The 11,367-nt window shown below is 56.3% G+C and overlaps 1 protein-coding gene across 2 annotated transcripts in view; it reads left to right on the top strand.

The window, feature by feature from the left end:
* The first annotated feature begins 5,587 nt into the window (after positions 1 to 5,587).
* The window catches only part of BMP7 (bone morphogenetic protein 7), an 88,028-nt gene continuing 82,248 nt past the window's right edge, over positions 5,588 to 11,367 (top strand). Inside the window, exon 1 of one of the 2 annotated variants that reach the window (XM_065893683.1) lies at positions 5,588 to 6,478. In XM_065893683.1, coding sequence (XP_065749755.1) covers positions 6,061 to 6,478 — 418 coding nt within the window. In that variant the 5' untranslated portion in view covers positions 5,588 to 6,060. The remainder of the gene's footprint in view (positions 6,479 to 11,367) is intronic. The other variant, XM_065893684.1, reaches the window with a different exon arrangement.

Raw genomic sequence — 11,367 nt, 5'->3', positions numbered from 1 at the left:
CTCAGACCAGCAGCATCGGTCCACCCTGGGGACTGGGTCAAAGTGCAGAATCTCAGGCCCCACTGGTACTGGCCGTGTGGGAATCTGCATTTTGACAGCTCCCCAGGGGTGTGTGTACAGTCCGGATGGAGAAGTGTGGCTTTAGGATCAAGCAGGGGGGAAAAGATCACGAAACCACCAGACGGTGAGGAGTCTGGGCTGTGTAGACGGATGTGGCTTTGGATAAGAGTTCCGTCGTAGATGAGCTGTGTGACTTTGGGCAAGGCGCTCTCGGAGTCTTGATCTCCTTCCTGCGGTCTGAGAAGCAGAATAGGCCCCTCTGTGCCGGAGGGTGACATGAGCTAAGGCAGCACTGGGCTTAGCAGGTGCCTGGCAGAAGGGAAAGCCCTGGACTTGTCAGCAGCTCTTATTCATGTCTGGGAGGGAGGAAAGGGCTCCCTCTAAAGCCGAATTGAGAATCGTTAAGTTCTCAAAACCAAATCAGATTTCCTCCAATCGAGGAAGAACTAACAGCCATGCTAGTAATAAACAAAACCGCAGCTTCCCACTAGCTGTTTGGGAGACCCTGGCAATCCCTCCTTGGGCATCAGCTTTCTCTGGAGGGGTGTGTGTGTGTGTGTGTGTGTGTGTGTGTGTGTGTGTGTGTGTGTCTTTGTTGCCTGTGTTTTCCATTTGGAGCGATGGCTACTGCCACGTGTATTTAAGACTGATAAAAACTGTTTAGTATCTTACTCCTCTGTTTAAAAAACGGTGCAGAGCAAGTCCCAGCGTGAGCGAGCACGAGTTTATTTCCAGTGCAATGAGGGATTTGCACGGAAAGCAACACTGAATTACAGGTGTGCTAAGATCATTTCCTCTCTAGGGTAGATCTCTTTGCACACAAGGATTTTAAAGCCTGTGCGTGAGAAGGCTCTCGGCCCCTCTTCCCTACTGGGGTCTGAGGCCGAGGTCGTCAGGCCTTGGCCAGGTGGGTGGACAGAGGGAGCAGCCCTCAGGCTCCCTTGGCTGTGTAGGGCGCCCCCAGGGAGCCCTCAGGCCTGCTGCGCTTCCTCCAGGGCAGATGGTATAAGAGTTCTGCCCATGAAGATGAGGTCCCTATCTCCCGCTGAATGTACGTGTCAGCAGAATTCTTTTCTTCTTTTTATTGCTTTGGAGACATATGCTGACTTGGTCAGAATCGCTTCAGCAAGATGTGACTGATGATGTATGAAATGAAAACTGCTTACCCAGTGCTGGGAGGCCGGCGAGTGAGGGCTGTGGACACTCGGCCGGGGCCGGCCAGACACAATAACACCCCTCACGTTTCCAGGCCATCTTTCATCTGGGAGAAGCTGGCCCTGGGGTGGAGCAGATTGGGGAGATCGGGTTACCGCCCAGGAGTCCAGTGCTGGGTGCCCCGGCTTGGGGAACCACAGCTGGGGTCGGGTGGCTGGAGGCTGTCTGCTGGGAAAATGAGATAGGCCCCAGGGAAGTTCCTGGGCCCTGGATGGCCTGGGATGGCCGGGGGTTGGGAGCTGGGGGACAATGAGACGGACCGGAATGCGGGGATCCCCCTTTCATCTCTGATCCCTTCTCCCTCTCTGCCCTGCTCTCTCCTGCTCTCACGCTCTTGCCCCTGCCCTGGATCTCTCCTAGTCAGGATACATTTGCTTTCCTCTGTTTGGCCAAAAAACAGACCATCATGAAAAGTTGTGTTGTTATTTTTAAGCTTAGGAGGCTTTCCTGTTAACATATTTTCCTTTCCATCCAGATGGTAACTAACGTCTATCAAATGCTTTCTCTGTGCCCCAGGCACCTTGCGAAGTCCTTTACATGAGTTGAATTAACTTCTGAATCCTCCCAGCAACCCTAGGAAACAGGTGCTATTTGTCCCCCCGTTATACAGATGGGGGAACTGAGGCACAGAGAGGTTAAATCCCTGGTACATGGCTGCAAGTGGCAGGACTGACGTGTGAACCCAGGCTGCCAGCTCCCACCCAAGACTTTCTCTAAACAATCTCGAAGCCCCTGCTGGTGGCCTCCGCTCTCAAACCAGCATCTGATGTGCTTCCAAGCAGGTATTCTTGTTTGCCTGCGTGCATTCATTCATTCAGCGATCAAGCCGGCATTCAGTGGGGGCCTGGTGCAGTCTGGGGGACTCCTTTAAGGGAGGAAGCAGGGAAAATCAAGAGCCCCCTACCCCCGGCATGAATCACAGGAAAAATCAGGTTAAATAGGGGGTGGTGGGAGTTCAGAGGGAACCTGGTCTCTTCCGGGTCTCAGACATGGAAAGCGTATCGTCTCCCTCTCGCAGGGGAAAAGATGGCATAGCAGAGCAAGGGGGGCGGGGTGAGGGCTCCACAAGATGCCTTAGCCTGGTGCCTGTGCAGTCAGCCCTCAATCCACTGTGCTCTTCAGGTATTGGCTGTGCTTCCTGCTCTTCATTCAACAGGTACTTACTGAGTGCCTGCTGTGTGCCAGGCTCAGGTGAGATGCACAGATCTTGCTTCAGGGCCTTCCCCTGACCGAGGGGGAACAGCGCAGACGCCAGCCAATCAGTTGTTTTCGTTGTAGACTGGTAGCACCAATACCTGCGGCCTCCACCCCCAGCCTCACTTGCTTGTTAAAATCGCCCCCAAGAGATTTGACAGTGGATTAAAAAGCAGAGAAGGCTGCTGCAGAGGGGTAGTATTTCAGACTGGAAGAAAGTAACCTACTTCATCCAAGCCGGCATTGGAGGTGGCATAGCAGTTGCAGTGGCTTTGCCCCTGGAAGGCCAACCCCAGGGGCACAGGGAGCTCTGGGGAGACAGAGCCTGGTGGCCGTTCCTCGCTCTGCAGGGCCTGTGTTGCACTTGCTGCTCTCCCTGCCTGGGATGCCTCTCCCTGGCAAAGCCGTGTCTTTCTCATCCTTCCAGGACTCAGGTCAATGGCATCTCCTCCAGGAGATCCCCTTCCCACCTCCCTCCACCTCTCCCTGTTTATTGACTCCTTCACTCTATCACAGGCTGACATGATCTGGGTTGCATATGCTCTGGTGGACACTGGACCAGCCAGTGCCCCTCTGACTGCCTCAGCAGGTCCCTGTGTTGGTTCTCACTCTCCACAGTGCCCACCCGGGGCTCTCCCCCTTGACCCTCCTGTGTGCCCCGCTTGGCCTGGCTCCAGCAGGTGAGCGCACTGCATCCTGCCTGAGAGAACCGATGGCCGAGCATAGCCTCCCCTCCCACCCCTAAACCATGTATCCGCTTCCCGCTTTGTCTCCCCTGGCCTGAAAGCCAGCTTCGTGGTGGAGGCCACTGGGTAAGCTCACTCTCTCCTGTCCCCTCCAGCCCAGCACTGTGCTGGCACTGGGATGGGCCACATAATTTGCAGGGCCCAGTGCAAAATGAAAGCGGGGACCCTTTATTCGTAGATCTGCAAAGAGCTGCAATGTGGCCATAGCAGAGCATTAAGCCAGGTATGAGCGTGGGGGCCTGGGCACCTACCGGGTCACATGCCCGTGGAGCCCACCCTGCGTGACACCCAGGAAGTGCTCAACAAACCTTTGTTGAAGGAAGGCGTCAGTGGAAGAAGGCAGGTGGAGGGGGCTTTCACAGTGCCTTGATTGACAGGTGGGCAGAGGCCCAGCCCTGGACCAGGGGGCCCAGGACCCGCTCCACCTCACAGCCTGGAGCCTGTGTAACAGGGCCGGGATGTGATTGAAATGGCTAGGACCCACAGCCTTGCATTTCTCTTCTCCTCACCTGGCCTCTGGCCTCTCCTGTCTCCACCCATGTGGACCCTCAGGCTGCCATCTTGTCCAGAAGCCCCCAAAAGGCTGCATGGTGGAACCACCTGTGCTGCAGAAAACTCCAGAAGATCAGGTTCCTCTTTACCAGCCCTGGAGCTTCTGCCTCCCCCAAGTGAGGCTTAGCCAGATCCCTCCCACTAAAGGACACCCCTGTCCCCAAACTCAGCCCTTCACCTTTCATCCCAGAGTCCCTCTGGTCACCCTTCATCTAGCCCATCATCGGGCAACCACTGGTTTGTGGGTTTGCCTCCTTGGGGCGGGAAAGGGAGGAGGCAAGATTGAACTTGATCACGGTACTCACTGCCACTCTGAGTCAAGTGTTATTTTGCTCCCAGTTTTACAATGAAACTGAGGCTCTGAAGAGCAGTAGTTTACTCAGGGTCCCACAGCGGGTTCTGGGTTGTCTGGGGCGCCTGTGTGCCATGCCCAGTGTGAGCTGGGCCCCAAGTGGGCAGCTCAGTGTCATTCGTGGGATGAATGAATGAGGAAAGGAGGCCAGGAGCATCTGGTGAGGTCTCAGGCACAGACACTGAGAGGTGAACTGGATGCAAGGCCAGCTGTGCGCTCCTCAGGTGTGGCCAGGCAGGGGCTGGTGGAGAAGGTCAAACAGTGACCGAGGGACTTCCCTGGTGGTCCAGTGGGTAAGACTCCACGCTCCCAATGCAGGGGGCCTGGGTTTGATCCCTGATAGGAGAACTAGATTCCACATCCACGTGCATACCGCAACTGAGAGTCCACATGCTGCAACTAAGAAGTCCTCACGCCACAACTAAAGATCCCGCGTGCTGCAACTAAGACCCGGCGCAACCAAAATAAATAGATAAATAAATAAGTATTTTTTTAAAAAAGAGGCAGTGCCGGGCCGGGATATCTGGTCTCAAGCTGAGGAGTGGTTGGGTCCCCAAGGAAGGGAGGTGGGGAGGAATTCTCCAGCTCACACAATTTCAGTCATCCAACAAATAACGACTGTGTAGCCACAGTGGCTACCAGGCCCTGGGCTCAAGGACATCTGAGAGAGTCCCACCTCGGCCCCCAGGGAGCTCTGTTTCTAGTGGGAAGGCAAGACAATAAAGAAGGTACGAATAACTCAGTAATGCCAGACGGTGGGAGGAGGAGTTAAGGAAAATAGAACAGGTGTGTGCGGGGGTGACGAGGGGAAGGGACCTTATCTCCGACGGTCTGGGAGGAAGTGGCACCTGAGTGGCAACTGGAGGTGGAGGCTTGGCCAGATGGCAGGGGTGGGGAGGGAGACTGGGAGGGGAGAGAGTTCCAGGCAGAAGGACTGGCAAGTGCAAGAACAAGCTGGCAACAAGTTCGGGGAGGGATCCGCGTGTCTGGAGTAAGGCGGGGAGGTGGGGGGGCAAAAGGCGAGAGGGGCTCGGGTGCCACCTCCGCCAGGAAGCCTTCTCGTATCGCCGCGCTTCCTCCACACTCCCCCAGCTTGCTGTACCGCAGCGCAAATCCCATGGGTGCCGCTCAGGCCTCCTTCCCTGTCCGGACTACGAGTGCGGAGAAAGCAGGGCCGGCTCGGATTCCTCTCTCCGCATCCCCGCGGCGCCCGGCCCGGCGCTGGGCACCCTGTGGGCACTGGGTAAATATTTGCAGAGCGCACTAGAAGGAATGAATGAACCCATTGGGCGCCGCTGGGGGGAGGGCGGGGCCGAGGGCAGGTGGGAGGCCGCCGACGCGGGAGGGGCCCTCGGAAGCCCGTCCTCCTCCTCCCCCTCCCCCTCCCCCTCCCCCTCCCAGGCCCCAGCGCGCACCGCTCTGGGGCTCCCGAGGCGGCCTCTCGTGCGATCAAGGGCGCGCAGGGCTGGGAGAGCGACCTGGGGCCCCTCTTCTGGGCGCCGGAGTTCGGAAGAGGGTGGGTCCCCGCCGCCTAAGAGCAAGAGCGCGAGAAGAGCCGGAGGAAGGAGCGCCCGCTCGCCCGCCGCCTCGCTGCCACCCCGGCGCTCGCTCTCCCGGCTCCTAGGTTTGCTGGCTGCTCCTCCCACCCGCGCCCGCCTCTCTGCTCGCGCTCTCGCTCGCTCAAGCCGGTTTCCGAGCCCCACGGTGCGCCCGGGCGAGTGCGGGGCGAGGGGCCCCGGGGCCAGCGCCGAGCCGGGGGCGGGGGTCCGGGCAGAGCGCAGCCGGCCGGGGAGGGGCCATGTACGGCGCGGGCGCAGAGGGGCCCGTCTACAGCAAGTGACCGAGCGGCGTGGACGGCCGCCTGCCCCGCTCCGTCACCTGGGGCGGCGCGGGCCCCGGTGCCGGGTGCCCGGAGCCCGGGTCGCGCGTAGAGCCGGCGCGATGCACGTGCGCTCGCTGCGCGTCGCGGCGCCCCACAGCTTCGTGGCGCTCTGGGCGCCCCTGTTCCTGCTGCGCTCCGCCCTGGCCGACTTCAGCCTGGACAACGAGGTGCACTCAAGCTTCATCCACCGGCGCCTCCGCAGCCAGGAGCGGCGGGAGATGCAGCGCGAGATCCTCTCCATCTTGGGCTTGCCCCATCGCCCGCGTCCCCACCTCCAGGGCAAGCACAACTCGGCGCCCATGTTCATGCTGGACCTGTACAATGCCATGGCGGTGGAGGAGGGCGGCGGGCCCGACGGCCAGGGCTTCTCCTATCCCTACAAGGCCGTCTTCAGTACCCAAGGCCCCCCTCTGGCCAGCCTGCAAGACAGCCACTTTCTCACCGACGCCGACATGGTCATGAGCTTCGTCAACCTCGGTGAGTGAAGGCGGGAGGGAGGGGTGCGCGTCTCGGCCAGGAGTCGCTTTGGGACAGGGAGGGCGCCGCGTCTTGCATCCAGCCCGCCCATCTTTCCACTCCCGGTAGTTTTCAAAACGGCAGTGCCTGGCCGAGGGTCTCCCACCCCCCTGCCTTAGTGGACCCCAAGCTGCGCGCGCCCCAGGTAGGGCGAGCCGGGCTCATCTGGCCTGTGGGAGTTCGGGGGAAGTAAGGACCGGTCTGAAGCCCGCTCTGGGTTTAGTCGGCGACTGCACCTCTGGGGCGGGAGGCGCCGGGCGGGCCGCGGCTCAGTTCAAAGCGCGGAGCTCGGTCATGTGAGCTGTGCCTGTACGGCTGGGCCTGCGCTACCTGGATTTAAAGGGCCCTGCTCCGCGAAGCTGACTTCCCGCCCTTTCTGAGCCCCTCTCAGCCCTGCCTGGCCCTGGCATCGCGGGCTTTGCGCTCCCTTCCCCGACCTGGCAAGCCCTACCTGTCCCCTCGCGGTGCGCCCGCCGTAGCGTGCTGCGCGCCCCGAGCGCCTCGGGGCCCCTTTCCTGAGCGCTGGGCGCCCCTCTCGCTCTCAGCTCTCCTGGCTGGAGCTGGGGGAAAAAAACGTTGCCATTGCGACCTTTCTATTTTAAATATTTAATGATAGGTCCCGGACTGGCAGAATCCATTTTCAGCGTTTATCACGTGTGGCGCGCAAACCACGGCTTCTGGCTATTGGGTGGCGAGGGATCTCCCAGCAGACGCCGCCGGGGGAGGCTAGGGGACCCGGCTTCCGACTGGAGCCGCGACCGCCCCGGGGATCGGAGGCTGGCGCTGCGGCGGGGGTGGTGCCCTCGCTCCATCTGTGCACATCCACCAGACTTACTCAGACTAACCCCCGACTGCGCGCTATAGGGCTCATGATCAAATATTTGGTTTCTGAGATAACACGCCCCGATAGCGCTGTTTCCCGAGCCGCTTTCATTCTACAAGTGTCACTTGCTGCGAAAATACGAACGAAGTCAAGACAGCAAACTCACGCCCACCGGCGCTGTGTCAACAAGGAAATAATGATCCTGAAGCCCCCCGCGGGGCACCTGGGGCGTGGATGGAGGGCGCCGGGAAGCGCGGATCAACCTTAATGCTTCCCGCGCCAGATAAGGTCCCTGGAGTTCCCGGGACGCCATTGTCTGTCCTTAATAATAGCCCAAAATCAAATAGTGAAACGAGTTTCAGCGAGCAAGGGGTGGGAGGTTTAGATGCCAAAATGACTTCAAGAAAGTTTAAATTATACTAGGCAGCCTGTTAGAATGAGACAGCTCCATATGTCCTGATTTAGAACAATCTCCAAGATGTATGGGGTGGAAAAAAGCAAGGTGCAGATCAGTGAGGTTACATACGTGCTTGTATATCATGCTTTCCCACTGGAGGAAGACGCCATGGATTGGAAATAGATTTTATGGGGGCAGGGCAGAACTGGGGCTGGGGCCTTAGGGATTTGGGAGCTGGGGCCTGATTTTTCATTGTCTGCAGTTTTGTGTATGATTTTTTTTTTTAATGTGCATTTGTGACCTATACTAGAAGCTAAAGAAAAATCCCAAATACGTACATGTAAGTAAATTAATTAAAGCAGAGCTGTGTCTCCATCCTGAAGCCAGGGGTTAACCAGGGCCCTTTCTCTGGCTGGGGATTTATGGTATCTTCTGTTCTGTCGGATACCTGTGACTCCCAGTGAATGCCAGCAGGTCCCCGTGGCGGCCTTCAGAGCCTGGCTGAGGTCATTAAAAAGGTATTTGTAAGCCCTGGCTTCTGTGGAGGGCTCTGCAAACACAGTGCAGAAAGCACCCTGCTGCTTATGGACCAACCGCGTGGCCAGACACGGGCTCCTCCCATGCCCGAAAAGGACTAGGTCGCCAACTGGGTACCTCTGGGAAACTTGGGGCAGGGCTGTTTGCTGCCCCTTGGTAGCGGGGAGCAAGCTGGGACTTGTTTGGGAAGACCACAGCTGGGTGGTTTTCCTCCTCTGGCTGTACACACACCTTTCAACCCGTTAGTCCCATTTCTTTCATCTTGAAAAGACAAAGACCGGCTTGTCTGAGCCTCTTAATCAGTCAGGCTAGCTTTGGGCTTTGTGGGACAGTCCTGACTTTCTCAGGTCTTGCTTTCTGGAGCATCACTCCAAATTAGATGGCAGAGTGGCTTTTAACAGAGAGCAGTGACCTTGCTTGCTTTCTTTCTCAGTCCCTAAAACTTTCTCGGTAATTAGTTGGGTGAAGACCTGGACCGCAGTTGGGCAAGACTCTTCCTGTAGATGTTTCTAAGGTTGCCCTTTAATTTCTGCTCGGCAGCAGCATGGGAATAAACCGCCTGTCCCTTCCATTTTGTGGGGTTCTGGGATTTTGCCACAGGAGGGGCTGGGGGGTAGCAGTGGGGTTGGAGGGGGCGTGTAGGAGACCTGCTTGGAAGCTGAGAAGAAGCACACGATTTTTCCTTGGACTGCAGATCATACTGACCTGTAACATACAAAGTTTTCTAAAGATGCGTTTAGTCTCACACTTTTACTAAGAGTGAGAAAAACGTCGTTTGTTCATATGCAGCTATTACTTGTTACCTTGCAGGGGACCTGGGGGGGAGACCTCGAAGGGAGACTGACTTTCTCTACCACCCTCTCCTCCCCTCAAAGCCCCCTCCTCCTTCCACCACCCCCTCCTCCCTCATTGCATACCGCTGCTGTCCTGCAGTGCTCTGGGGGACTTCGGCCTGAAGTCTGAAGGCTTTTGCAGGGCTGGTGCGTTTATTCTTCCGTCTGCAGCCAAACTGGTTTTTGTTCCTCTAAGTCGTTCTCCTCAGAATTCAAGCTTTTTGCCAGGCTGAGTGGGATCTAAACTAGAGAGGGAACTAGAGGAGAATTTATGACAAAACCAGGTGCTGAGAATGAGGACCTCAGACCGCACCTTGTGACAAAGACCAGCCTGTACAATAAAGCCCCTGTAATGCTAGCTGAGCTGCCGGAGGGAGACTTACATCTTCCCAGGCTGGGCCTCTTAAGTTCAATGGCGAGATTTGTAAACTGGTTTGGATTAACAAGCCCCCAACTCCTCTGTGCAGACTTAAGTTTGGAATTCAAAACAGGCTACCCTCTCTTAAACTGTCCCCAGGCAATGTGAGTTCTGCAGACTGAATCCCGAAGATAGCTACCCTCCCCCCCCACCCCTTCTTTCTTTGGAGAAATCCAGCAGCTCCTTTTGGGGTCTTCTAAAGAAGCCCCTGGCACTGGGGGTGTGCGATCCACATTTATCTCTGATCCAGGTTCTGAAGGAACCAAATTTGTTTAATCTTTGAAGCTAAATTAAAAAGAGGGGAAGTTAGAAACCTATCCTTATTGGGCTCAGTGTCTAAAAGTGGCTTTTGTTAATGTAGCCGAGGAGTGGGGAGAAGGCCGTTCGGTTTTACTTTTATTTTATACCATCTGGCGATCCTTTTTGTTGACAAGTGTTTGGCATTAAGATCTCTCCTTTTGCCCCTTCAGAACAGGCTCTACCACTGTAGAGTATTAGAAAAAGATTCTGTTACAGTTTAAAAATTTCCTTCAGGGAGTGCTTGCCGAGGGAGCACAGGCTGCAGGCGCTCGCAGCTGTAACCTGGCTTGTGTTAAAATTTGGAAGGGGCTGCCCCACATTCCAGCACTGGAGTGCCGGCCCTCACTGGTGAGCAGCCAGAGGTTAATATAGATGTCACACAGCCTTCCCTCCTTCTTTCTTTCTTTCTCTCTTTCTGCAGTGTCTTCGCTATAGGAGTGCACCAACAGCTGTGTTTTTAGTAACCCTTTCAACATCACTTCTTTTAAACCTCATTTTCCTGCTTATATAAATCAAAGATCTTCTCCCCCCTCCCCCCAAGGATATATGTGACCCAGGTTTGAACTTTTTGGGGGGGGTCTTTGTATTTCCCTTCTGGAATCAGAGCAGGTTAAGGCCGAAGCCTGGATGCCAGCTCGCGTGGCCAACAGTTTTGGTGTTTATTCCAGAGTTGTCACTTGGTTGTGGGGCGGCCCTTGAAGGGGTAAGGGAGGAGGCCTAGGGAAGCGAAGGGGGGGCTTCTCTGAACGCACAGAGAGAGGAAACAGCTTCTGAGATGCAGCTCCTGCGAGCTTCGGGTCGGGGCCTTCCGTAGCGTCGTAGCCTGTCAAGCCTCTGCCGGGATAAACACAGCTGGCCCGCGAACCCTTGACCAGCAGCGTGCCTGCGATGTGAGCGAATATCACGTGTCCGCTGCGCTCGGAGAGGATGATGACTTCATTCCAGGGAGAGCCTCATCTGAGTTGATTGATCACCCCTATCGCTTTAATATCTTTTTTTTCCCCTATCGGGTAAGGTCATATTTGGCCCATTGCAAGAATCAGAGTGTCCTAACACTCCCCCAGTCTCCACCCTTCCCCAGCCTGCCCATCCATTTCACCAGCTGACTATTTTGAATGGAGAGCCCTTTGCACCAAGGGGCTGGCCACGTTCATGCTTTGGCGATCCCTCTTCAGACCTAGCTGGGGGCTGTCGGCACGGCTGCTTTTTGGCCGGCCTCTGCTTTAATGCAGTCTGGCAGTGTCACCGGGCTTAGGGCACAGGCAGGGATGTGTGGGACCTGTCACGTTATTGTCAGAAGGAATGCATGGATTAGCCTGTAAAACGTGGCGGTGGGAGAGCGCTGCAGCTGTGTGCGCTTATTATAAAAGATTTAAGTCCCACTGGTAAAATCAGTACGTTGAGTTGCCTGACCCTCTGCTTTTAATTAGTTGGAGTCAAATGCGCCGGTGCCATTTTGCCTCCTCTCGCCTTCGTGGGGTGAGGAACTACCAATATTTACATAGAAACTGTTAATTTGTGGTAAAAAGGATAACACATTTA

The sequence above is a fragment of the Phocoena phocoena genome, chromosome 15, assembly GCF_963924675.1.
Source record: "Phocoena phocoena chromosome 15, mPhoPho1.1, whole genome shotgun sequence".
Taxonomy (NCBI): domain Eukaryota; kingdom Metazoa; phylum Chordata; class Mammalia; order Artiodactyla; family Phocoenidae; genus Phocoena; species Phocoena phocoena.
The sequence above is the reverse complement of the archived record's forward strand: the minus strand, read 5'-3'. Positions and strand labels throughout refer to the sequence as shown.